This window comes from Natator depressus, chromosome 18, assembly GCF_965152275.1.
Source record: "Natator depressus isolate rNatDep1 chromosome 18, rNatDep2.hap1, whole genome shotgun sequence".
NCBI lineage: Eukaryota > Metazoa > Chordata > Testudines > Cheloniidae > Natator > Natator depressus.
The window spans coordinates 7,830,097-7,857,220 of record NC_134251.1 but is presented as its reverse complement, the minus strand read 5'-3'; the positions used below and the strand labels follow the sequence as shown (position 1 = coordinate 7,857,220).

General features: G+C 51.0%; 1 protein-coding gene across 1 annotated transcript in view; it reads right to left on the bottom strand.

Moving 5' to 3' along the window:
• Window positions 1-440: 440 nt before the first annotated feature.
• Window positions 441-27,124, bottom strand: part of IGSF21 (immunoglobin superfamily member 21) — a 259,896-nt gene continuing 233,212 nt past the window's right edge. Inside the window, exons 6-10 of the mRNA XM_074975095.1 lie at window positions 24,265-24,736; window positions 6,942-7,027; window positions 4,490-4,682; window positions 2,655-2,693; window positions 441-721 (exon numbers count right to left, since the gene is read on the bottom strand). Of these exons, the coding sequence (XP_074831196.1) occupies window positions 648-721; window positions 2,655-2,693; window positions 4,490-4,682; window positions 6,942-7,027; window positions 24,265-24,736 (864 nt within the window). The 3' untranslated portion in view covers window positions 441-647. The remainder of the gene's footprint in view (window positions 722-2,654; window positions 2,694-4,489; window positions 4,683-6,941; window positions 7,028-24,264; window positions 24,737-27,124) is intronic.

Sequence of the window (27,124 nt, the reverse complement as noted above, 5' to 3'; positions counted from 1 at the left end):
TTGCAAAAGCGGCCACAGTTTTTGAGTAAATAACCTAAGACAGCTGGTGTCTGATTTTCAGTGGGGCTGAGTGCCTTTAACTCCAACTGCAATCAATGGGAGCTCAGCACAGCTGGAAAGTTGGGGTGTGAACCCAAAATCAGTAGCTACCTCTGAAAATTTTGACCAAAACGACTCGTCCAAGGTCACACAGAATTGGTGACAGAGCTGGGGATAGCGTCCAGCTGTCCTCGCTCCCAGCCCCATCCTCTATTAGACTTTCTGCCTCCATATGGCTAGATGGGGTGACTTTTGCTAACATCAGTGCCCAAGTTGCATCTGCAAAATATGCGCATGGATGCATTCCCTGTATGTGCTTTTGTGTGTAATCACCGGCCCTTGTTTTTGCATGTGCAAGGACCAGATTGCCCTTTCTATAGGCCAAGGATTGCACATGGCAAATAATACGCACTGCCTTTTACCAGGGGGAATTTTTTTCATTTTAATTAAATCGACTGAGGAAGCCAAGACACAGACAGAAAGAGACCAATAACAAGACTGTAAATAGTTTAGAAAAAGAAAAGAAAAAAAAAGAAAAGAAAACCAATTGACAGAGAGGTAAATGCTGGGTGGAGCTGTTCAAGGGAAGAGGAAGAAGAGGCAAGCCTTCACGTCAGCTCCAGGATCACTGTCAGGGTGAGCATCAAAATTAGTCGGAAGCCGTTGTGGCTGGTCACTGAACCTAGACAAAACAAGGAAGGGTTAGGGTTAGAGATGTGGTGACCAATGGTGTCCTGTAGTTATATGCAAACTAAGAGACTGTTTCTCTCTCTCTCTCTCTCTCTATAGCACCAGGCATGGTGCTTTACAGACAAATGGACCAGATTCTGATCACAGTCATGCTGCTGGAGTAACTCCATTGATTTCAGCGACATTAATCTGGATTCCCACCAATGCTAATGGAGTTTAATATTCATTACTTGTATTATGGTAGTAGCTGGAGGCCCCAGCTGAGATCGGGTCCCATTGTGATTTAAAATCACATGGCAAGAGATGCTTTCGGCCCCAAAGAGTCTGCAGTCTGAATAGCCAAGACAAAGGGTGGGAGAACAGAGGTACTGGTATCCCCATTTCGGGGACGGTGAAACTGAGGCACTGAGTGACCTGCCTGCGGTCACATAGGGAGTGTGCGATATTGCCAGGAACTGATCCTAGCTCTCCCAAATCCCAGTCCAGTCCCTTAAGCACAAGATCATCCTTTCTCATAGTGGCTGGTTCAAGATCAGAATCTGGCCCAGAGCCCTGCCCTGAGGTGCTGACATGCCAAGATATGATAGTTGCAAAATGGTTGTCAGTGATACACAGCTGTAACTTTTGCTGATTACTGATCTGGCATTCACTGGGTGTGCCAAACCAGTGCAGTTTAAACACTGGGGGAGAGGAGGTGTCAATGCCATAGGAAAACCAATGGAGGGTGTAAGGTAATGCAGAATCCCTGCCAACACTTTAACATACCCTGCACCATCCCCAGGGCTTCCAGGGCCAAATTCAGCAGTGTCAGAACTAGGCACAACCCTTACTGGGGCAAATTCTCTGCTGGCATAAAGAGCTGTATGTAGAGCTGGCCGGGAAATGCTTTTCTCGACTTTTGAGAATTTTCAAAAAAACATTTCCCATCCTGAACTGGGATGAAAAGTCAAAAATCTTAAACATGTTCCCAAACCAAAAATCCAAAACCGTTTTCGGGCCAGATCAATCAAATCGTCTTCTTTAGATAATTTTGAAATGTTCCATTTCAGTATTGACCTTATTTTGGGGTTATTTTTCTGCTCTAAATTAAAATTTCAAAATGAAAAGTAGTTTTGAACTGGAAAATGAAACTTTTTGTTTAGCAAATGTCAAAACACGTCCCATTTTGACAATTTCAACCCCCCTTTTTTTTCCAAATTTTTTTTTTTCAAAGCAGGAGTTTTGTTGAAACCGAACCTGTAATGCCAACAATGCCTTGGGGTAGGGCCTGAACACTACACCGGGAAGCAGTGTAAGGATGTGCTAGAAAAGGCAGGCTCGGGGCTGGAATACCGCAGATTGCCGTGAGAATGGAGGAGAGCTGATTCAGGAATGATTTTTTTCCCCCTTGTGAAAAATCTGGATGAAAACCAAACATTTTCATTTTCTGAGAAATTTAACAGCTTTTCATCAAGAAACAAACTCCAAAATTGATTCCCCCCTCCCGCCCTCAATTTTTGGGTCTTGTTTTTTTCAGTGAGAACCTGAAAACATAATTGACAAAATGGAATTTGTTTTTTTGTATAAACATCTGTTCTGTCAAAAATTACTTTTTTTCATTGGAAAAAAGTTTAGATGAAATTTATTTTGATCAGCTGAAGTGATGATGGTGAAAACAAACTTCTTTGTCTATATAGAGGAACAATCATCATAGTCTGCATAGTTTGTCCTGCTGCTTATTGACTGCTAGGTGATTAGTAACACTACGGATCATAATATAAACTGTCAGAAAACGTTTGGTTCCTTGGGGCGTGGAAGATTCTTGGCCAGAAGACTAAGCACACAGGTTTATCTGTGCATGGCCTCCTAAGAACATGAGGTGTTCAGTTCTAACTCAGAAATTAGCTGTAATTTATGATGAAACGCAGCATAGGATCCAAACTTACCATTTGAGTCCTCTGTTCCTCTTGGAATATTTGGGTTTTCTAATTAAAACAAAATATACACAGATACTAATTAGAATTAGATGCTAATTTCAGATGGCATAACATCAAAAGGAGCTTTTAAGTGCACATTTATCTCATGGGATACGGAAAGCTAATGTCTCTTTCACACCACTGTTGCACTCTGCCTTTCTCGATAACAAGGGTCAATCAATGATTGGTGCCCAACGAAGTGGGAAACCCTAAAAAGGGTGATCTTGGGCAGCTCTGACTCTTTGGATTTCCTTTCATTGCTGAGTTTCGTCAGCAGGAACAGAATCTTATCTCTCTAACTGCTCCTGACTGCGGGTCAGAGAGGAATTGAGGTCGGATTTTTTACTCAAGAGTTTTTGCCTCTTTCTCCTTTCTAGACCCGTTCTACTCTCCATACCGCTGGGAGGACAATGGTTAACATTGATTCTCTCTTCGTGGTCTCTCAGCAGCCCAATGTATGAAAAAGACAGCCCTGTCCCTCTCTGCAAAAGTGTCAAAAAATGTGTTTTCAGTTGATCCTAAATGATTTTTTTTTTTTTTTGCCCAGAACTGGCAGAGAACCAAAATAATCAGTTATTGTCCCATATGCATTATAAACAACTCCCACAAATGTCACTTCTTGATCATAAATTTTTCAGGACAGGGACCCTGGGCTAGTTATTTGAGCCATAAAATAAATAATATTAATGATTATTCTCAGCTAAGGGCCTGAAATGTGCTGCTGGCAAACGTTCATACAATCAAAATGCCAGTCACACATGGAGTCGCAAACAACAAATGACAAGGCAGCATGGACAGGCCAAAGGGAAAGCCAGTTTCTATTTGGTCAGTGGTAGTGAGGACATTGTGAACAAGCTTTGCAGATGACACTAAACTGGGAGGAGAGGTAGATACGCTGGAGGGTAGGGATAGGATACAGAGGGACCTAGACAAATTAGAGGATTGGGCCAAAAGAAATCTGATGAAGTTCAACAAGGACAAGTGCAGAGTCCTGCACTTAGGACGGAAGAATCCCATGCACCGCTACAGACTAGGGACTGAATGGCTAGACAGCAGTTCTGCAGAAAAGGACCTAGGGGTTACAGTGGACGAGAAGCTGGATATGAATCAACAGTGTGCCTTTGTTGCCAAGAAGGCCAATGGCATTTTGGGCTGTATAAATAGGGGCATTGCCAGCAGATCGAGGGACGTGATCGTTCCCCTCTATTCGACATTGGTGAGGCCTCATCTGGAGTACTGTGTCCAGTTTTGGGCCCCACACTACAAGAAGGATGTGAAAAAATTGGAAAATGTCCAGCGGAGGGCAACGAAAATGATTAGAGGACTGGAACACATGACCTATGAGGAGAGGCTAAGGGAACTGGGATTGTTTAGTCTGTGGAAGAGAAGAACGAGGGGGGATTTGATAGCTGCTTTCAACTACCTGAAAGGGGGTTCCAAAGAGGATGGCTCTAGACTGTTCTCAGTGGGAGCAGATGACAGAACAAGGAGTAATGGTCTCAAGTTGCAGTGGGGGAGGTTTAGGTTGGATATTAGGAAAAACTTTTTCACTAGGTGGGTGGTGAAGCACTGGAATGCGTTGCCTTGGGAGGTGGTGGAATCTCCTTCTTTTGAGGTTTTTAAGGTCAGGCTTGACAAAGCCCTGGCTGGGATGATTTAGTTGGGGATTGGTCCTGCTTTGAGCAGGGGGTGGGACTAGACGACCTCCTGAGGTCCCTTCCAACCCTGATATTCTATGATTCTATGATTGTAAGCTGGAGTAACGTGGGACAGAGGAGGATTCTTCCCAAGGGTATAAACCGTACCAAACACTATAAGCCTGGTGTGGGTGTCTGTGGACCCCAGTGGGTTCTGAGCAGTGCAGCGATACATTGAGCCATTTAACTCAGCTGGCACTCTTTCCAGGACCAACTCCTTCCCATCATGCTCAGCGCTGCCATCCAGGAGCCTGCTCCCAACACGGGTCCAGGTGAACAAGGGCTCGGGAAAGACTTCATTCTGCAGCCAAGATGGGGAAAACAGCTTTAAATACATGGGTTATTTTAATAAAAAGGAGTCATTTTCATGACTGCAACCTCTGCTGACCTAACACAGAGTTAATTACTGGCATTGCAGATAGCACCTTTCCTCCTCCCAAAGACCCATGGAGTCAGATATTAAGGCCAGAAGGAACCGTTAGATCTTCTAATCCAAGGGTTCCCAAATGGTGGTACATGTATCCCATGTGATAGCTGAGCTTGATGTACCAGCCAGTCACCTTACACCAATTTTTTAAGGAGGAGCTACGTGGACCAGGAAAGTTTGGAAACCATTGACAGTCTGACCTCAAAGCTGGCAGAGAACTTCACAGATCCTCCAGGTGACAGCCTGGATTGCCCCGAGTCACCCCTGAAATGCTAGTGCTCACCACTTAAGGTACGTCTACACTGCAATAAAAAACCCCTGTAGCACCGACTCTCAGAACCCAGGTCAATTGACTTGGGCATGTGGGGCTCAGGCTGGGGCTACACATTGCAGTGTAGACATCTGGGCTCAGCCTGGAATCTAGGCTTGGAGACCCACCCCATTCACAAGGTTTCAGAGCCTGGGCTCCAACCCATGCCCGAGCCTAAATGTCTACACTGCAATTGTTAGCCCTGCAGCTCTGTGAGCCCATGTCAGCTGACCTGAGCCAGCTGTGGCTGGGCCATGGGTCTTTTATTGCAGTGTAGATGTACCCTTAAAGGCTCTAGGGGATGAATAAATTAATTGGCATGGTTAGATTTTAGCTTGCTTAGCTGTGTTAGCCTTGTAAAAACAACACATGCAGGTGCAGATACAAAGGCATGTAGTAGATCTCAAATCCTCCACAAGTCATTTACCGTTAAAGGAATCAGATTAAAAACTCAACAGGCAGCAAGCTGGATGCACAGACAGAGGCTGGTCCTACGCTGCTTTGCAACTGGAGTCTGTGCAAAACACGGGACAGGTGGATATGAAATGCTACCACCCACGAGAGGAAGATCTGGGAGGGGGGGCACTTTACAACGCCTTTGCACAAATGAGAAGGGCTGCACAAGGTGTCAGGCCCTAGAGAATCTGTCCCATAATAACAAAATACTAGAGCTTAACTCTTGTCTGCTCCAGGAAAAAAGCTGTGTTCATAACTCGGATCATCTAACATGTGGTAACTAACAAGCTAAAATCCTAGCGCAGGCAAGGCAGATTGTCATTATTGTAGGTGTTAGCAGGTCAAGGCATTGCCCCAACCTGCCAGTGTGTGTTAGAACTACAAACTGCCTTCTCTTCTAGGGTGAGCAGATAGCAAGTGTAAAAAATCGGGGCAGGGGGTGGGAAAAAAAAGCCCCCAAAATCGGGGCTGTCCCTATAAAATCAGGACATCTGGTCACCCTTTCTTACAATCATAGAATATCAGGGTTGGAAGGGACCTCAAGAGGTCATCTAGTCCCACCCCCTGCTCCAAGCAGGACAGGACCAATCCCCAATTTTTGACCCAGATCCCTAAATGGCCCCCTCAAGGATTGAACTCACAACCCTGGGTTTAGCAGGCCAATGCTCAAACCACCGAGCTATCCCTCCCCCCCAGGCCAATGCTCAAACCACTCTTTCTCTTGTGTTAGCTAAAAGGAGTTAAGAACACATCTTGTTTCCTCGTTAATAGATCCCATAAAAAGCACATATTTAGTCTAGAGAGAGAGCACCCATCTCTAAAGTTGCAAGCTAGGTTCATAATTACTGCGTTGTTCATTTACAGAATAAATACGCCAGGCCAAAAAGCGTGGGCATTTGTTTAGTGAAGTGATTTCTATTAGAGAAAACTCCAAGTGACAACAAATCAATTTCGAACTGGGAGACAAAAGAGCCAATTTCAAGAGTTGAGGGTGTAATTGAGCATGCAAAATCCATGAGGAATTGCACGTCTTATTTACGTGTGTAGTTAGTATGAGTGGACATGCAACTCAAGGAACTCTGCAAGCCAACTGCCGTTGTTATCCACCTGTATGCGCAATTCCCTGCTTTGCATGTGCAGTTGCAGAACCTGCAAACAAAATTAGTGGCTTAGTTGAGGGCCTGACTGCTGGGGGGAAAAAATCAAACCCTAAAGTCAAACTAAACTAAACCAACCCACTCTCCCCACCCCTAATCCACTCCTTTGCCAGTCTTCATAAATCTGCTGCATAGGGAGATGTATTACCATCTGTCAGTGCAACAGAAACCAGGCCCTATTGAGCTAGGAGGATAAAAAAACCTGCAGACCTGAAAGCCATGCACCAAGATCCGAACTGTGTCTCCAACTCGGGCTCTCGTTGGGGTCATCATGATTTTGGGGCCCTTGGGAGCCACTGCAGAGAAACAGGAGGGGAAAGAGAATGGACGTCAGCAGAGCATTGAATCCCCAACTTAGACAAACACTGTCATAGTGAGCAGCCCATATAGGTTAATAGTCATACCTTGAATAGTCATTTAGGTGGTACAGTACCATAAGGAAAAGTGTGGGATCAATGCCTAGATGATATAGTAGCTATAAAAAAATGTCTGTGTGAGTGACAGAGGGATAGACAGCTGTCTAGATGATTGATAGACAGATACCTTCATGACTGATAGATGGATAGACTGTTATCAAGATGACTGATAGATAGACAGATATCTTCATGAATGACAGATGCCTGCGTGAGTGATATATGGATAGACAGGTACTCGAATGCTCAGACTCCGGCTCAGGACCGCTTGGTGAGCAGTGGTTTTTTTTTTAAATAACATATTTATTTAAATTAGATTCTTACTAAAGCAAATCAAATGTTTCCTACAGCATTAGAGGGTAATACAAAAAAAGTTTTAATTAAAATATTTTTTTTAAAAAGGAAAACCTCCATATTTTGTTACCAAAGCCCAACATACAAGGAGTCACCCATTCACTCCTACAGTCAAGGCCATGCGGCATTTAAGACAGAACAGAGACTTGTTAAGAATGACTATGCAGGGTTCCCATTGAAATCAATGGAAAAACTCCCACTGATTTCAACAGGGGTAGGATTGGGCCCTTAAATAATTCCACAGATAAATCCCTATTTAGCCCCACTGTTTATTGTTCTTTCCTCTGGTTCCTTTTCTTTCTCTTCTCTTTTCTGACCTATTGGAATGGCGATACCACGACTCCCCCATGCAATCGCTCTCACGCTGCTACGTTCAGAGTGAGGCCAGGCAGGCAGCATCGTTTTAGACAGGACTAGACTCTCTGCAAGCTGCCCCCATGCTACCCCACCCATACCACCCCTGAGAATACTGCCAGCAGCTCTCAACCCCCCCTCATTATGTTTAATTCCTCCTTCTGCAGCCCTTTGTTTGCATAGATGTCAGATTCTGCAGCAGGAGGCTCTGCATAAAATTGGTATAGTGCCCCCCCCTTCAGCCCGATGACCACCCCCTCCTTCCAAAGTTGTCTGCTTTTCATTTGTAGTGGCTCTCAAATGCTGGTTAGTTATTCAAATAACCAAGTGCCAGGTAGTTGGCCGCTGAAGGGAAGCCGTGACCCCATGCACACAGTGACTGTTGCTCGGCGGCGGTAATGGGCTTTGGGTGCTCGGTCGCGTCTTACGGTGGATGGCGCCCGGTGCGTGGCATGAGGCCATGTGCCAAAAAGGAGAAGGGATGAAGCCAAAGGTTCAGCTGGAAAGGTTGCCTGTGCCATTGCCATGGCAACGCCATGACAACTTTGCCTCCTCCTCCTCCCCCCGGCTCGTCCTGGCTGGGGCGTTTTCGGGTCGAGATGAAGCAGCTGAGCGGAGGCCTCAGTGGTGCTGGGGAACTGGCTGGCGGAGTGAGCAGATGACACTGATGCTTTGTCCTACCTTCGCCTCCTGTCACAAGCCCACCTGGCCCGTTCGGTCACTCTGACAGCTCGCCTTGGAGGATGGGGTGAGCGTCGCTTGGAGAAGGGGCACGTCTTCTGGCCTCTTGCTCCCTGGGTGGGTGGGCGTGGGAAATGCATGCGGCCATCTGTAGGGGAGTTTGTGCCAACATCAATAGCCGCCCTCCCACAGGGAGGAACATCCCTGCCTCTTGCTTTGCAAGGACAGCAGTGGTATGTGGGCCCTGGAGGGTAGGTGGGTGGTAAACTCTTCAGCCCTGAGCCAGGAGGGCTGGGGAGATGTAACCTCGTTCTGGATGAGTGCTCTGCTTCCAGGAATTAGGCCATGGCCCAGTGGCTACTCAGTACTGGTAGAGTTCGAAGGCCCAGAGCCTCAAAGGTATCGAAGCACCGAACCCCCCATTGATTTCAGAGAGAGTTAAGAGCATAAATATCGTTGCGGATCGGGGCCTAAATGCATTCCCAAGTCCAAGAGGCCGCTGGGTAGTTTCATAAACTGAACATCAAACCCAAGCTCCGGGGAGTCACGCCCCATCTGCCCGACGCTCACTGAGCTGAGGTCTTGCAGCCAAGTTCCCCACCCACTAGGCTCCTCTCTTCAGCCCTGCGTTTTCCCAGCACCGCCACCTGCCTCTAGTCTGGTGCCCCCCTACCCAGCTTGAATGAGTCACAAAACACTCGGGCAGGCTTGACTCCATTCAGCAGGGGGCAGCATGCCATAGCCCAAAATATTCCAAAGCAGCCTCTGATTTTGGGGCCTCAGTTTCTTCTGGCTGCCTGACTTGAGCCCTGATTTTCAGAGGGGCTGTGGACCCCCTGGCTCCCATGAGAGTTCTGGGTGTTCTGCTCAAGATTGCTCAGGCTGGGCCCCCCCAAACTGTGGCACTCCACATCAGAGCCCCCCGTTTTGACAATTTTAGTCTCCACATGACACCCGCCCCTGCTGACAAGACACCCCCTGTCAGGTCCTCTCTTCCCATGGCCCTCCATGCTTGCTCCTAGCTCTTGCCAGCCCAAACAGCTGGGGCTTGAGCCTGGGATTTGAACAAGGCTCTCCCACTTGGGGGACATGATACACCCACCCGGCTGGAACTCCAGAATGGCCTTTGACATGTGGCACCTCAAACGAGCCATTGCTCTGATCTTTCACTGACAGGGACCCACGTGGCCTCTGAGACACTCTGGAGAAAGGACGGCGTCCCTGGGTGCATCAGAGCCGCTCCTGAGAAATGCATGGAAAGCAGATGGAAAAACGTGTGTGTGTCTGTATGTGCCTCAAGAAAAACAATACATAGCAACAGCTAGGACAGCTGTGGCTGTTGGGCCCGTCCAGTTGAATCCATAGGAAAGACAACTCAGTGGCCAGTCAGCCAATGACAATGCACACGGTGCGGAGGGAGAGAGAGGCCAACGGAAGCGCTTGTCCTGAAGTCTCCATTTGCCCGGGAGAGTTTTCTGTGGCAAAGGGGCTTAAAAGCGCCTTGGGAAATAGGTGCCAGGGCCCACATGGGCCAACTGTGTTGCATTTCTCAAACTCACCATCCACCCAAACACGGCTGGCCAAGTCACACCACCATGCCATAAGCCCAGGCGATGAGGACCATGCCCCTTCCCCAGTGCAAATACCTCTCTTGCCCAGTGAAGGTGCTCTCTACCCTGCAGAACCTCAGCCACCCTCTTCTCCAACCTCCTCTCCAGTACAGGTCCCCCCACATCCAGATTCTGGTGGTGTTTGGCAGTTGGATTTGCACAGAGCTCTGAGCCAGATCTCCTTGTTCTCTGGAAGCCACAGGTTTGCCAAGTTCATGAAGTAACTTTTCTCTCCTTGTCGCTAGCAGGGCTGGGATTTCCGACACCGCGTCCCCTGCATCCCCACATCTTCAAAGCCCAAATCAATTCTCTTCCAACAGAGGAGCGTTCTACAAGGCATCACTCTAAATAAATCAGAGCTGGGGAGTGGCGCGCACCCTGCCTGGTCTGTTCCCTCTCATTGCTTCTGGCAGCAAATTTATTTTAAACACGGCTTTTAAATATAAATAGCACCACGAGGGGGCTGCCTGGGGACAGCAGGGCCTTCATCAGCAGGCGAGGTGGGGAGGGCTGGCAGCAGGCTCTGCTGAAGGGGACCTGGTGCATATCCACAGGCAGATCACCAGCACGGGGGGACCTCTTCTCTCTGACGCTGCGGATGGAGCCCGGGTTGTGGCTGCCCCTTTAAGTCCAGCGTGGAACTTGTGGTGCCTGGTAGCGTATTGGCCCTGTCAGTTGCTGCACAGACATATATGCCAGGTAGCGAATTGGCCCACTGTCCCCACTGGCTCCGCAGCTGGAGCATCACAAGCCCTTAAGGCATACCACCCTGAGCCTGTGGGACCTAGTAGCCCTACAGGCCAGTGAACCCTGCAGCTGTGCAGGGCCTCTGGTGCTTCACCACCCTCCTAGTGAAAAAGTTTTTCCTAATATCCAACCTAAAACTCCCCCACTGCAACTTGAGACCATTACTCCTTGTTCTGTCATCTGCTCCCACTGAGAACAGTCTAGAGCCATCCTCTTTGGAACCCCCTCTCAGGTAGTTGAAAGCAGCTATCAAATCCCCCCTCATTCTTCTCTTCCACAGACTAAACAATCCCAGTTCCCTCAGCCTCTCCTCATATGTCATGTGTTCCAGTCCCCTAATCATTTTTGTTGCCCTCTGCTGGACATTTTCCAGTTTTTTCACATCCTTCTTGTAGTGTGGGGCCCAAAACTGGACACAGTACTCCAGATGAGGCCTCACCAATGTCGAATAGAGGGGAACGATCACGTCCGTCGATCTGCTGGCAATGCCCCTACTTATACAGCCCAAAATGCCGTTAGCCTTCTTGGCAACAAGGGCACACTGTTGACTCATATCCAGCTTCTCGTCCACTGTAACCCCTAGGTCCTTTTCTGCAGAACTGCTGCCTAGCCATTCGGTCCCTAGTCTGTAGCGGTGCATGGGATTCTTCCGTCCTAAGTGCGGGACTCTGCACTTGTCCTTGTTGAACCTCATCAGATTTCTTTTGGCCCAATCCTCTAATTTGTCTAGGTCCCTCTGTATCCTATCCCTACCCTCCAGCGTATCTACCTCTCCTCCCAGTTTAGTGTCATCTGTAAACTTGCTGAGGGTGCAATCCATGCCATCCTCCAGATCATTAATGAAGATATTGAACAAAACCGGCCCCAGGACTGACCCTTGGGGCACGCCGCTTGATACCAGCTGCCAACTAGATATGGAGCCATTGATCACTGCCCGGTATCTATGTTATTTGAATATATATACGAACACTAGGATGGCTGTCCACTCACTTCCATCCATACACAGCAGGATTAACGCCATCATTCACACTCGAGCTACACAGTATAAAAATGAGAAAACAAATGGGCCCGATACATTTGCTCTGAATCCGCCACTCTGCATTTCAGCCAGCAGGGCGGCAGCACTTGCTCCATTAGCGTAACAATCCCTGGGTTGGGGGCTCTCTGCTTCTTCTGAGGTGCCCCCGTCACACAGCAGCTCCAGACCAGCACTGACATGGCAGGACCTCATTGCTGGCCTCAGAAAGCAGCCAGGTTGTGCCACACATTCCAGCTCAACCCAGAGCCTTCAGACTGGGTCTTTTAAAGAGCCGAATTCTGCCTTTCCCTCATATAGGGCTGGATTGGCACCTTGCCATCTGCCCTGAGTAAGGGGCAACACAGAGTCGGGCTGCCTCAAGGGCCGGGGCTCAGATTTTGAATCCGAACCAACCTCTGTTTCCTGCTCCATGGGGGAAACAAGCTGTGCCAGCCCTTTTTCTGGCACAGGCCTGCTGGCTCCACTCCCCTGTCCACCTCTGCAGGAGGGGGCACAGCAGCCGGGACTGGCACTGGAGGTAGCTCATGCAGAGCTCCTTCCACCCCACCCCACCCCATAATTCTCCTCAGCAGGCTCACGGCATTAGGGGGTGGCACACTGAGCATCGCTATGCAGAGATTCCCCAGGGGACAGTCCTGAGATATGACCCCCTTCCCTCCTTGGGCCCAATGGAGATGTCACTCCCTTGGGATCCCAAGCCCTTTTCTCTCCACTGGCCTGTGGTTCTTTAGGTGTGCGGCCGTGTTATACCCCCAGCTCACCGTGTACTTATCAGACCCCCATCACAGCAGTATCTGAGCGCCTTCTACTCTTTAATATATTTATTCTTACAACACCCCTGTGAGGCAGGGCAGGGCTAGTCACCCCATGTTATAGATGGGGAACTGAGGCACGGAGAGACTGAGTGACTGGCCCAAGGTCACACTGGCGGCCTGTGATAAAGCAGGGACTTGAACGCAGGCCGCCCACGTCCAAAGCAAGTGCCCTAACCACTGAGCCATCATCCCTGAGCTGTGTCACATAACTAGGGCCCTACCAAATTCACGGTCCATTTTGGTCAATTTTTCAGGGTCGTAGGAGTTTAAAAATAGTAAATTTCATGATTTCAGCTATTTACATCTGAAATGTCACGGTGTTGTAATTGTAGGGGTCCTGACCCAAAAAGGAGTTGGGGGTGGGGTGGGGTTTGCAAAGTGATTATAGCGGGGGGTTGCAGAATTGCCACCCTTACTTCTGCGCTTGCTGCTGGCGGGGCACCTCCTTCAGAGCCGGGCACCTGGCCAACAGCTGCTGCTCTCCAGCCACCCAGCTCTGAAGGCAGCGCAGAAGTAAGGGTGGCAATACTGCAACCCCCCCTAAAATAACCTTGTGACCCTCCCCGCAACTCCCTTTTGGGTCAGAACCCCCAGTTTGAGAAACACTGGTCTCCCCCCCATGAAATCTCTGTAGTATAGGGTAAAAGCACCCAAAAGACCAGATTTCACAGGAGGAGACCAGATTTCACAGTCCGTGACACGTTTTCCGTGGCTGTGAATTTGGTAGGGCCCGGTGCATAACCCTGGGAAGAGGCTACATCAGTGCTGGCCTGTGATGGCAGCTTTCAGAACCCAGGACCGTGGAGCCTGGGAACGAAATGGGTAGGAGGGGATTAGTCTCTTCACAGATGACAAGTGAAAAAACTGCACAGTGCCTCCCTCCTCCTTTCCCCCAGTCCCACCAGCTAAGAACAAGGGGCCGGTCGTGACAGTGATGGCAGGCTGCTAAAAGCAAAGGTTTCTGCACGCCAGTGGGATGCTCAGAAGAGTCAGATACTGTGGCTGGGTATAAAAAAGAAGCTGGCTAATTTTTATGCGCATTAATAAACACTGGTGCAGTCGTTATGCCTGTTAATAAAGAGCTAATCAGATTTTATGCTTCAGGGTGTGAGCAGATCATGTGTGGGGCTGAGGAAGGACACGGAGGCCTGGACACCCCATATCTCCTCACTGCACAGCCGGCCGGGTGTAGGGAGCGTAGGTGCACCCCCAGGGAGAGAGACTAGATGACCAGATAGTTCTTCACCAATCTACCTGTTTCTGAGCGCTGTTGGTTGGATGGGATCCTTTTGCTGCTACAGCACAAGCCCCTTCCCCTTGACTGGAAGGGGCTTCCTCCTCGGCTGTTAGCAGTGAAAGCCTATGACACACCAATGCGTGGCTCAGATGCCAGCCAGCAGAGGGCGCTGGTGCACACACACCAGCCAGTGGGTGACACGCCCGTGACTACGGTGGAATACAGGTGGGTTAGGCGATGGCAGGATGGGTGATCTCCCCTTGCAGGGCCTGCGTGTTTGCCCTGCAGCCACACACAAGGGGAGCTGGGATTTCGCAGGGGTGCCAGGGGCAGCTGCTGCATCTGGGCAGAGATCAGCAGGGGGACACGGGCCAGAAACCATGAATCACTGAGATATCATCAGCGCGTCTTGAAACCTGCTCCCCTATGAATAAGCATGAGAGCGAGTCACTCATTAGCCAGCTCTGGCCTTCAGAGACAGCGGGCATTGGTGAGCTAATGAGGCAGAGAGTCCCACCCCGGCCACAGCCTGACGGGCGGTTAATCGCCTGTGACGGCCTGACATGATGTCCTCCGGTAACAGGGAAAGGCGGCAGCGGGTTATTTGCCTCCTCATCCATCTTCCCAGAATCCACCTGTGTCCCTTGATTCCCCACTGCTCAGAAACACCCCTCTGGCTCCATCCTCCTGCCCCCCCAGGGCTGTGATCTGAGCCAGGGTTCCTTAAGGCACAGCAGCAGGAAGAAACGCACGGCAGCCATCTGGCCACGCTCCCCACAGAGAGGGCCCTGGCTCGCTTTGTGCCACAGCGGCCCCGGTGCTTGGCACAACTGTCTCATCTCTTTAGCTCACCACCTGTCTCCTGAGCTTGCTTGGCTCGGCACGGGCTCCTGCCGTTTGGGTTCTGGGCCCCGCCCGGAGCTGAGGACGAGTGAGGCAAAATGTGCCTGCTGAAATGGTTTTCGGGGTAAAATGAAGAATCGGCGACACCAAACTGGTTCTCGAATTTGTGTTGGTTTCGACAAATTGCTCAAATCGGAAAAAAACACCCTCAAATTGCGGTGACTTTTTGGGTTCAAAATGATGCTTTGTTTTGAAGTGTCTTTCAATTTTAATGAATGGTTTAAAGAAAAACATTAAAAACCACTCAACGTTGGAACAAAACCATTTTTTTTTCTTTTCCAGATTACGAAAATGTTTAAAAAAAAATTATCTTTTTTTCAGTTCCATCCAAATGGATTTTGGTTTTTTTTCAGATTTTTTGGCATTATCAGCAAAGTAAAAACTCCGTTATTGGCCCAGCTGTGCTCAGGAAGGGGAGGTTGCTAAGTGCTCCTACCCCTGCTGAAGAGAGGATGTTGCCTGGCTGGGGAGCAGCCAGCAGTTCAAAGACAGGATGCCACCGCCAACCCGGCTATGAAGGACCAATGTCAGCTCCGTGGGCAAAGCCCGTCTGCCTGAGGAGCAGGGCTGGCCGAGCGAGCACTCCGGCACGTGGTGGGGGCACATGCTGTATGTCTGGGAAAGGGCTCCAGGGGAATTTCCAGATGGAAGTTCTCACATTGGTTCCAGCTGGCAACTTGACTCAGGAAGAGAGCAATGGAGCTACTGGGGTGATGGTAACTCCAACCGGAGGAGTCTGATGGAGCCTACTGGGATTTCCAACATGTCGACTGTCCAGGAAACACCTGGTGAGGGGAAAGAGCCAACTTCTGCCTCCATGCATGGAGACATTGGTCACCTGCAAGATGCAACAGCGTGGGAAACATCTGTCCTTCAATCTCTCAGCGTGATCTAACAGCAGGGGGTGGCCATGCGGGCAGCAGCCGCCAAGCTCCCAGTACTGCACCGTTAGGCTAGTTGCTCTGGAGCAGACAGCTGTAAAAATCAAGCTGGATCTTTGATCTGTTGCCAGCACAAGGTCAGAGAGTGCCAGTCCTGACACAGGCTCCAGCCACAGCCAATCCAACGCGCTCACCCCCTCCTCTCCACTCTGACTCTGCAGAGAAAGACACAACTTCCGTAGAGCAGACCAGGTGCTTCGCTGATGTGTATGAGCTTAGCCCCAGTGTTCTTATAATGCTGTAGACGAGAGCATCAGAAGAGCCACCATCATAGGCTGCCTTTCTCCTGTGAGCTGTTTGTCGGAGGGGACAGACACAAGGCAAAGCACAGGTTTGTCACATGCGCCAGTAGATTAGCCAAGGAGATGCGCAAATGCTACCATTTGGTGGTGTAGGGTTTGATTTTCAGACTCTGCCTTTTGGCTCACAAGTGGCCAGGGGCCGAGACCCTGAGCCCCCAGGACTGTGGGCAGCTGTAAGTGTTGCTGGATGGTTTATGGGTGCCCTACCCAAAGACAGGCCTGAGCTGCAGAACTCAGATCTGCAGCCAAGCGTCCCCAGTGTTCAGGGACGGGAGGTTCTGGTTCTAGTTTAGCTGCAGGCCTGACTCCTTTGGGGAACACTGGGCTCACGACTGGAGACTGAGTGACAGCTAGAGGGCTGGGATCTCTGTGTGTGGGAGGATGGGATGGGAGGAGCAGAGAGCACCAGCAGATGCTTTTGCGTGTCCCACGCTCACACTCATGAACACAGCTCCCCCTTGGCGGGGTCCGGATCTGTAGCAGGAGCACAGCGCAGCTGTCCTAACAAATCCCATGGTGCACTGACCAGCAGGGAGGTGGGGCAGGCATGGGATGGGATCTGCTTCCAAGCTTTCATTTTGCTGAGCTTCATTCTCTGCAGATGCAAACAACCTTCTCAGCAGCAGCTGTCTCTGCCTGGTCCCTCTTGCTCATCGTGATGCCACTGCCTGATCTGAAGCCAGGCACCATCAACAGGATGATCAAGTCCATTGGCTCCTTTTGCTGTTTGAGGATGTTCCTCTGCCAGGCCTCTTCAAGCTGCTAGCCGGATGGTTTCAGACAGGAGAGCTCCACCGTTTCCTTCCACTACACGGGCTCTGGGTCCCTTGATGACAATCGGTCTCAGGGTTTGGGAGGAGAAGAGAAACGGAACCTGGCTCTATAGGAACTTCCTGACACAAGGACTGGATTTCAGGCTGGTGAGGAACTCTAAAGCTTTGGTGTCCGGGAGCAGATTTGGGTCAGTCCGTCCTACATGGATTCCCGTGGCTATGCCTTTCTCTCCCCTTGTTAATAGTTCATCTGGATAGATCCCTGGACTTCTGTCCCAGCAGAATGGTGGAATAGGCGTTATCATGGAGAACAGGGGTACCTTCGGCAAGTCCTCTCTCTTTCCTGCTGCTTCTAATCTTGCTCTGCATTAATTCATGCTGACTTTACCCACCTGTTGCAATGCAAATCTGGCCGTATTACTCCTGCCCTTGGGCTGAGGGGAAATGCCTTTATGTGTATGTAGGAGAGAGGAGGCACCGACAGGTCCTAGGTACTCAGAGCAGAACAAATCTTGGAGGAGGAGAAAGGCAGACACACAGTGCTTCTCAGGGAACTAGTGATGAGTTTGTCCCAAGGTTTGGGGAGATCCAGAGTTGGGAAGTGCCTGATCCAAAGCCCACTGAAGTTCACAGAAAGACTGCCACTGATTTCAGGAAGTTTGAGATCAGGCCTCAGAAAAGTTTGGCCAGGGCCACTCACTGGTTTGAACCTAATCCAGGATTTGGCAGGGACAGAAAGCTGTTATCATCTGATAACTCAATGATGATCTATGAGCAATGAGTTTGGGGCCCTCTGTTCAATGCTTAGGGAACCCACAGATCCTGCTCCTCAACAATCCCAGTTCAAAATTTTACCCCAGCACCAACATTATTGGGGCTAACGTACATGCGTGGCCAGTGCTGGAAGAACAGGAGTACTGTTTGCCAGGTGTACTGGCAAAGCTGCATCAACCACGGCTGTTTGCTTTTGAGAGCACCATGGAGATTCCCTCCCTCCAACAGTTAGAGGGGAAGAAATTAGGACTTCAAATCGGGACTCTCTTTTACACAGCACCATTACAAACACAGTCTCGCCCCGTACACCTCCAGTGAGGTAGAGGTTGCACATATTGCCAACAATCAATGTGGAGCATCTCCCCTGTTAATTATTCACTCCCTTGTTCATTCTTCAGGGGAACTGTGAAAGCCTCTCCTCGTCCTTCTCTGGTTCTCAGCACCCTGGGCTGACAGAACATGTTGGAAAGTCAGCCAGGCAGGTGTCAGCTTTTGACGGAGCAGCTCGCCGTGCCTGGTGGAAATTCTTATGGGGTGTTGGGTAGTATTGCCCATCCCACCGTGCTGGCAGAGATGCAGCGAGCCAGCATTTAGCACCTCTGAGGTTATGCTTGTTGAAGTGAAGGGAGCTCCAGTTGGCAGTCTCACTTCCTCTTTTTCACCTGTTTGGCAACACTTGTTTTGCGAGGCCTGCAAACGGTACGGGGGTTTCTGGAATGCCTGCCATCTCGGTCATCGGCAGGGAGTGAAAAATATCTGATTTTTTTCCACACAAAAAATCAAAATCCAACTTTTGGGGGGGGGGGTAAACATTTTTGATTTTCTAAAACTGAGCATTTCTAACCAAAAGCAAAACATTTTTACCGAAAATATGTTTAGTTTTCAAAAAACAGCTGGGTTTTTTGGGTTTTTTTGTTCATCCGTCTGTTTTTGTTGTTGAAAAATCTGAAAATTTTCAGGATAAGATGCTGTAAAAGTTCCCAGGAAAAACAATTAGCATTTTTTTTGGCCAGTTCTACTGAGGCTAATTCTCACAGGAGTCTGGTAACTTGGACTCTCAGCTGGAAATTTAGATGAACAATCCGCTTCATAGAATCATGGAAGATCAGGGTTGGAAGAGACCTCAGGAGGCCATCTAGTCCAACCCCCTGCTCAAAGCAGGACCAATCCCCAACTAAATCACCCCAGCCAGGGCTTTGTCAAGCCTGACCTTAAAAACCTCCAAGGAAGGAGATTCCACCACCTCCCTAGGGAACCCATTCCAGTGCTTCACCACCCTCCTAGTGAAATAGTTTTTCCTAATATCCAACCTAAACCTCCCCCACTACAACTTGAGACCATTACTCCTCGTTCTGTCGTCTGCTCCTACTGAGAACAGCCGAGCTCCATCCTCTTTGGAACCCCCCTTCAGGTAGTTGAAGGCTGCTATCAAATCCCGCATCATTCCTCTCTTCTGCAGAGTAAACAAGACCAGTTCCCTCAGCTGCTCCTCGTAAGTCATGTGTTCCAGTCCCCTAATCATTTTCGTTGCCCTCCGCTGGACTCTCTCCAATTTGTCCACATCCTTTCTGTAGTGGGGGGCCCAAAACTGGATGCAATACTCCAGATGTGGCCTCACCAGTGCTGACTAGAGGGGAATAATCACGTCCCTCGATCTGCTGGTAATGCTCCTACTAATGCAGCCCAACATGCCATTAGCCTTCTTGGCAACAAGGGCACACTGCTGACTCATATCCAGCTTCTCGTCCACGGTAATCCCTAGGTCCTTTTCTGCAGAACTGCTGCTTAGCCAGTTGGTCCCCAGCCTGTAGCGGTGCATGGGATTCTTCCGTCCTAGGTGCAGGACTCTGCACTTGTCCTTGTTGAACCACATCCGATTTCTTTTGGCCCAATCCTCCAATTTGTCTAGGTCACTCTGGACCCTATCCCTACCCTCCTCCCAGTTTAGTATCTACCTCTCCTCCCAGTTTAGTGTCATCTGCGAACTTGCTGAGGGTGCAATCCATCCCATCATCCAGGTCATTAATAAAAATGTTGAACAAAACCAGCCCCAGGACCGACCCCTGGGGCACTCCGCTTGATACTGGCTGCCAACTAGACATCAAGCCATTGATCACTACCCGTTGAGCCCGACATTCTAGCTAGCTTTTTATCCACCTTATAGTCCATTCATCCAATCCATACTTTTTTAACTTGCTGGGAAGAATTCTGTGGGAGACCATATCAAAAACTTTGCTAAAGTCAAGCTATATCATGTCCACCGCTTTCCCCATATCCACAGAGCCAGTTATCTCATCACAGAAGGCAGTCAGGTTGGTCAGGCATGACTTGCCCTGAGTGAATCCATGTTGACTGTTCCTGATCACCTTCCTCTTCTCCAAGTGCTTCAAAATGGTTTCCTTGAGGACCTGCTCCATGATTTTTCCAGGGACTGAGGTGAGGCTGACTGGTCTGTAGTTCCCCAGGTTCTCCTTCTTCCCTTTTTTAAACAAGGGCACTATATTTGCCTTATTCCAATCATCCAGGACCTTCCCTGATCGCCACGAGTTTTCAAAGATAATGGCCAATGGCTCTGCAATCACATCAGCCAACTCCCCCAGCACCCTTGGATGTATTAGATCTGGCCCCATGGACTTGTGCATGTCCAGCTTTTCTAAATAGTCCTTAACCTGTTCTTTCACCACTGAGGACTGCTCACCTGCCCCCATACTTCTCTCAGCATCCCTGAGTCACCTGAACATGGCTTCTGCTCTGGCCTGCAAACCACATGGCTGGTTATCTCCCAGAATTCTTACACATGCACCAATCCAGTCAGGCCTTGTCCTCAGCATCAGGGATATTTACCCCTTCTATAGATCCAGGGTCTGCCAGGGATTTGGGAGTCTCACTACCCAAAGGGGGGCTGCAACACTGCAATCTGAAGGGACATGAGACGTGCGGTGAGGGTTGCATAGTGAAAAATACTCTCAGCACACAGGGAAACCAATGGGCAGGTTAAGTCCTGCCTCCCCTCTAAGCTACTTCATTTAACAATCACACAGTGACCTTTTCATTGTGCAGTGTGTCTGCTGAATGGGATTTTCTATATTTTTTTGCGCCAGCGAGAGGAAAGAGATAATTAATCTTGGGTGCTGGAACCTGAAATATTAATGAGGGTGGCTTTAATCCTCTCTGGGCTGAAAAATAATGGACTGAGAGGAGCAGCTTTTGCTGTCTGATATGCTTGGAGAAAACAGCAAGGATGCAAGATGCTTCCCCTCTTCTTCCTTTTGAAGTGCGGGGGCTGTTTTGGAGAGGCTCTCATTGAAGAGTGAATTGCTTTACAAGCGGGGGAAGGAGCCACTTTCATAAAGTCAGCACGATTTGGAGCCTTATTAGTTCCAGCGTTAGTTGCTAAAGACAACTGAGAGCAGAAGATTCCCCGCCTCTCTCCCATAATTTCCTTGTTATCCTGAGTTTTCCGCTATGGAGACAGGAATGTGTCAGGAAAGAGGGGTACAGTCAGCCAGGGGTGGGAAGGGGGAAATGGACAGCTCAGCTGATTGGTCATGCGCTAGGAAACCCTTTGATTCTGCAGCGGCTGATTTGAATCCAGCCCAGATAGTGCTGAAGGAACATTGTTACCCTCTGATGACTGTGATGGGTGCAATGAGTTTCGGGGAGAGGGGCTCTCTTTCTGGTTCCTGAGGGCCACATCACAAAAAAACAAACTTTCCCCTCTAGCTGGCCGGCGCGAATGGATCTGCCTGTTGGCTCCCTCAGCAGACATGGACTCAGGACGGCCTTCTCCCCCAGCGTGGGGCGCACTTGCAGGGTTAGCACAGAGGGTGGTTGGGCTGTTGCTGGCCACGCTGTGCCCGCTCTAGGGACAGAGCAGGACTCCAGGGCCGACACAGCCACCATGCAGGAGGCTGAAGTCCGTGCCAGAGAGGGTGCCTTGAGCGGAAAGGCTAGAAGACCCACTGGAGGATGTGGCTACACTGATGAGTCTGGGCAGCACTTTCAGTGCAAATCCCCCTCTTCCTTTGCATGTATGGCTGGGACCCCTTCATAGCATCCCAGGGCTTGCTTGTTTAACCCTGGAGTGCAGCTCTTTAAATGCACGCTGGGCGTGAGGGAAAGATTTGCTTTGGCTCCTATTGGATAAGGGCTGTTTTGGTATCCAGAGCCCCGGGCAGAGGAATGTCTATGAACTGAAATAAAACAAGTAACTTAAATGATGCTGAGTCCATTAAAGGTCAATGGATTCTTGCCCATGAAGCAAAGAGCCTTGAACCGCCCCCAGACAGAGGTGCTCTGGAAAAGACTGGGGGAAAGGGATGAGCTTTGAAGGTCAGCAAACTGGCTCTATCCATCACAGCAAGGGCAGACCTAGGTGGGAGGATCCCTTGCCAAAAATGTCCCCTGCCATGAGGTGCTTGGCCCATAGAAGCCAAGATCTGGGCGTGGCCCGCTCAGTGGGTCTCTATATAGTGGGGATAGAACATGAGGAGTGAGGCAGAGGAGAGTCCAAACCTCCCAGGGCCACCCCACAAAGGCACCGTAAGCTTTGACCCGGCTGGAAAGCAGGTGGTGCTGTGGGCCCTGATTGAGAAGCACTGGCAGGGCAGAGCTGGTTGCTGACTAAGCCTTGCCTCTGGCCACAAGGTGTTTCCCTTCCTCCACTCTTTGCTCAGCATTTCTCTGGGGACAAGGAAAGGGTGCCCCAGCCCCCCTTATTTTTTGTCTAAAGGAGCCAGCTGGGAGGTTCGGGGCTGTGGGTGTAACAGTGAGCTCTGCTCCTTCCGACTGGGTGCCACAGTGGGTGCCCGCTGCAAAAGGCTCTCGGGGCTGTGCCAACCCTCCCCCGGGAGAGACCCTCAGACCGATGGGTCAACGAGGGCCTGGAAAGATGCCGGCTTCAGGTGCAGTGCTGGCAACGGAGGACACTGAGGCAAAGCCAGCCCTTGCGGATGTGGTGGCTGCCCCATTTGTGGTGGCTGCCCCATTTCTGGTGGCTGCCATGGGACTGGGCACAGGAGCCAGTGCCGTTCAGCACAAGGGCCGCGTCGCCGGGGGAGAGGGCTGGAATCCGCCCCAGCGCAGAGAGCCAGGTAAGAGGTGTTCCGAGGGCCCCGCCTTGGCCCCTCGGCCCAGTGCGTGAGGGCGCCCAATGGGCCTGGCAGAACAATCTCCGAGGAACTGGTGTGTGGCCAAGGCACTGAGGGAGAGAGGTGAATGTGGTGCAGGGCAGGAGGGGAACTGAGCGGTTGTAGGTCTCAAACATTTCCCTGGGTTAGCGGAGGGTTAAGGAAGGGGCTGAACGAACAGGCAGCCAGAAATAAGGGAGAGTAAAGGAGACTGACTCCTGGAGCAGCCTACACAGGCATATATCCACTCATCACGCAGCCGTGGTTAAATGCAACCCCCACTGAGGAGCGCAGCTACACCACACAATGCTGTAGGAGAAATGAAGGACACCTGCAGAACAGCCAGGGTAATGCCCGCTGTGGCAAAAAGCGCCAGGGCATCTTTCACTCTTGCAAGTGGTCAGAAGCTTGGTTTTACGTCTCCTGCAGGACACGGCCCCTTTAGCAGGATAGCCTCTCCCAGCACCCCCCCTGCTGACCCATTAGCTCAGTCCTGACTCAGAGAGAGGAGCATCTTCTGATGTATATCTGTCATTACTGCCCCGTACACCCCAGGTCTGTGCCTTGGGGGGGGTCACCCCTCCAAGAGCTGACGAGGCTCAGCTCCTGAGAGCGAACGGAATCGCAGTTCAAGGTGCAGTTCATCATCATCGTAAGTAGCGCTTATCTAGCGCTTTCCCTCCAGGGATCCCAAAGTGCTTTACAAAGGAGGTCAGGATCATTATCTCCATTTGACAGATGGGGAAACTGAGGCAAGTAAGTGTCTTGCTCAAGGTCACCTGGGAATAGAACCAGTTCCTCAAATCCTAGTCCAATGGTTTCTCCACTAGGCCATGCTCCATTGCAGCGGGCACAGGGGAGGGAGGGAAGCAGCTTCCCTCAGCTGATCACAGAACCCAAGAACCCCCATAGAACCTTGCCTGATAGAACCTAAGAACCCTAAGCTTGAGCGCCCGGGCTCCAGCTAGAGCCGCGACGGCCACACTGCTCTTTTTAGCACGCAAGCTCGAGCCCCACTTGCATGAATCTGTCTCCCCGGGCTGGGAGGCATGCCGCCAGCTGCTGTTTAGACACACCCCAAGGGTCCTGACTGCCACCCCCTCCCGTAACCAGCAGACACAGAGACCCAAAGAAGCCCCTCAACCCACGGTCGGCAGGCCTCCTTCCATGCCCAGGCAGGAGCGGAAAGACTTGGAAAGCAAAGCAAAGGGTAGGAAAGAGTGTGGGAGGGGAGAGAGATGAGCAAGAGGGAGAAAACACGGGGTGTGGTAGGAAAGAAAGGGTGGGGGGAGCTGGAGGAGGTGGGATGGGAGAAGGCGAGTGAGGGGATGAAAGAGAGAAGGAGCGTAGGGCCGGAGGGGTCTTTATCACCCTAAACCAGACAGACAAAAGCCGAGAGCACTGCGAATCACACATGACGCCGTGTCCCTTTAAACCACCCCGCCCCCGTGCGCGCCTTACCTAGCGTGACCTCGGCCTGCATGGGCATGGAGAGCGCGGGGTGCTTGACCTCACAGCTGAAGAGCGCCTCATTGTCTATCTGCGGGTTAAGCGTCCACATGAGCATGGCCCGCACCTCCACGGTGCCGTCGCTGAGGGGGATGTGCGTGTGGTGGAAGTAGTAGATGGGCTCCATGTTGTGGACCCACCTCGGGAACTCCCGGCTCACCACAGTCTCTGGGATGATCTCGGTGGCCGGGCTGAACAGAAGTCCCGGGTCAGGGGTGAGGCTCTTGAGGGGGTCCTCCGTGTAGGGCCGCCCGCCCCGGTCCTCCACGTCCAGCAGGGATAGGGACTTCTGCATCTTGGTGTCATCCAGGTCGCGGTTCAGCAGGTTCCGAGCAGCTCGGCTGTCCTGTAACCCGGCGGCGCTGGATGGAGGCTCCAGGAGGGGCACCACCTCTATGAGCTCCCCGTCTCTCTTAAAATACACCTGGGGAGGGAAAGAGGGAGGGCCTGGGTTACTGCTGGCCACTCACCCCGGGTCCCAAAGGACGCCCCCCCCCCCAGCTGCTGGCAAGCACACAGGATTCACAGGGACAGCCAGAGTCCCAGAGACGGGGGGACTCGATGGCGCCACATTGGCAGCTCCTTTCTGCGCCAATGAGCCTGCTCCACTCTGACCCCCGTGAGCCGTCCATCCCTGGGACCAGAGCGTAGCTCCACCCAGCTCTTGGCCTCTGTGGGGCTGCCCATTGGACAGACACTTGTCCGCTCGGGATCACAGCAAACACAACCCGTCCCATCCAGGCCATTGAACGGCTGTTGGACAGCAGCAACTTCCAGCTACGATCTGCCCTGGCTAGATTTGAACCAGCAACCTGGGTATGAAGGACTCTGGGTCACACTGAGAGGTGATATGAGATGGACTCTCCCACCTTCAGACTCCCTGAGACCCCAGTCACCCGACCTACTGATGCATACGGGGACCAAAGTTGGTATCACACACCAAGGAGCCAGGAGAATGGGCAAGTCAACGTGGTGGTGGGGCGGGGGGCTACATTAGCTTCTACCTTCGTACCCCCTCTTGGTCTCTTTTGGTGCTTCTCCATAAGGCTGGTGATCTCTGGCAGAGGTGAGCCGAGACTAGAACCGGGGTCCGCTAACTTTCTAGGCCTGCACCTGGCCACTGAGCTAAAGAAACAGCCCTGCCAGTAATAGTCACAAGAGACGCTGCGCTATGTTACCCACAATGCCTTCCAGGAGTGACAAGGCCAGACAGGCAGAGGTGGCCAATGCCAGCAGAGGACGGTTGGGCAGCGTGACAGGGACGGATGGCCAGAGAGTCACTGGGGTGGGACACAAGTTGGCTCCCTGAGGCTGCCTGCATGAGACATTATTCATCCAGCACTGTCCTCTACCGCTTCTCTGACCCCAGCCTCCTCACTGATCCTGGGACGCAGAATGTGTGGGCAAGGCAGAGGGGAGGGTGTATGTGAGAGAGAGAGAGCGGTGTGCGTGCCGCTAGACAGCAGCCGATGATCTCTCTGTGTCAGTGCAGAGATGAGCCGGAGTGTCCGAGTGAGGTGAGTGTGTGCGAGACATGGGTGTGTGTCTGTCTGCGTCACGGCGTAAGGATGAGCGTGTGTGAGAGCAAGAGGACGCAGGACTGCTCATGAGCAGCCGAGTGTGAGGGGAAAGTCCAGAGGGGATGAGAGAGAGTTGGAGAGGGTGTGAAGTGTCTGCACAAGAAGGTGAGTGTGGGTGAATGTGTAGGGGGTGTGCATGTTTATCTGAGAAGGTGAGTGTGTGTACGTAGTGTGTATCTGAGAAGGTGAGTGCGTGCAGGGGGTGAGTGTGTGTCTGAGGTGAGTGTGGGAGGAAATGACGGTGTGTGAGCAGGGTGCGTGTGTATGTCAGAGTGCTCACGAGGGCAGCAGCCGTGGGTGCGCGTGTTGAGATCTCAGGGTGAGTGTCCCTCGCAGACACAACAATGCCTGCGTAGGGATTTTGAAAGCCGCTCTACAGCAGAACTGTATTCCATTTCAAAGCACTCCTTCAAAGTCTCTGAAGTCTCAGTGTAATATAAAGGCTGCAGGACTCTTCGGAGATAAGTGTTTGAAAAATGACACAATATTTTTATTTAAATGCCTTGAACATCAGAATGCAGAGGCTGGAATAACTCCTGATCCTTTGACAGAGCAGAGAACCCCCCAGTCTCCTCTGTGTGTTTACTTAAAGGAAAATCATTCACAAACTAAGTTCAGAGCCTGCCTTCAAGGAAGCTTAGACAATAAAACCTGCCGAAGACATCACCTGATGCAGTGGACTTAGGCCTTTGCTGTGAGCCTGTATGTTCATGTGGGTGCCGAGCAAACCAGAGCATCTAACAGCGTTTCCCTGGGGAAACGGGGGGGGGGGGGGCAGAGGCTGGAAAGAGGTGAAGGTGGTGGTGCCAGTCAGAATCTGGCCTGAGCTGGCAATGAGCATGTAGCACATGTGAGATGAGTTTGGTGGATCTCAGCTTCATTCCTGTGGGCAGGTTTGAACATCAGTAAAACCTCAATCATGAAGCACCTTTGGCTGTTGGGGCACACACCCAGGGACTATTCACCTTTACAGGTGGGCCCAGGTTTGGGAGAAACATCCCCTGCTGCTGTCTAGGCTGGACCTGCTCTGGGCCACCCAAAGGACTCCTGTCTTCAGAGCTGTCAGTCTGGCACCTTCCCCCAGAGCGAGACTCAGCTGAAAACAATCCATACTTTGCATGGAGGGAACTCCTAGTGCCTCCTAGGACCCTCCTCCACCTCCTCACAGCTACCCCTACCATCCTCACTGGTGCCCACCACCACCCCACCTGTGCCTGCTACCCCCAGGCATA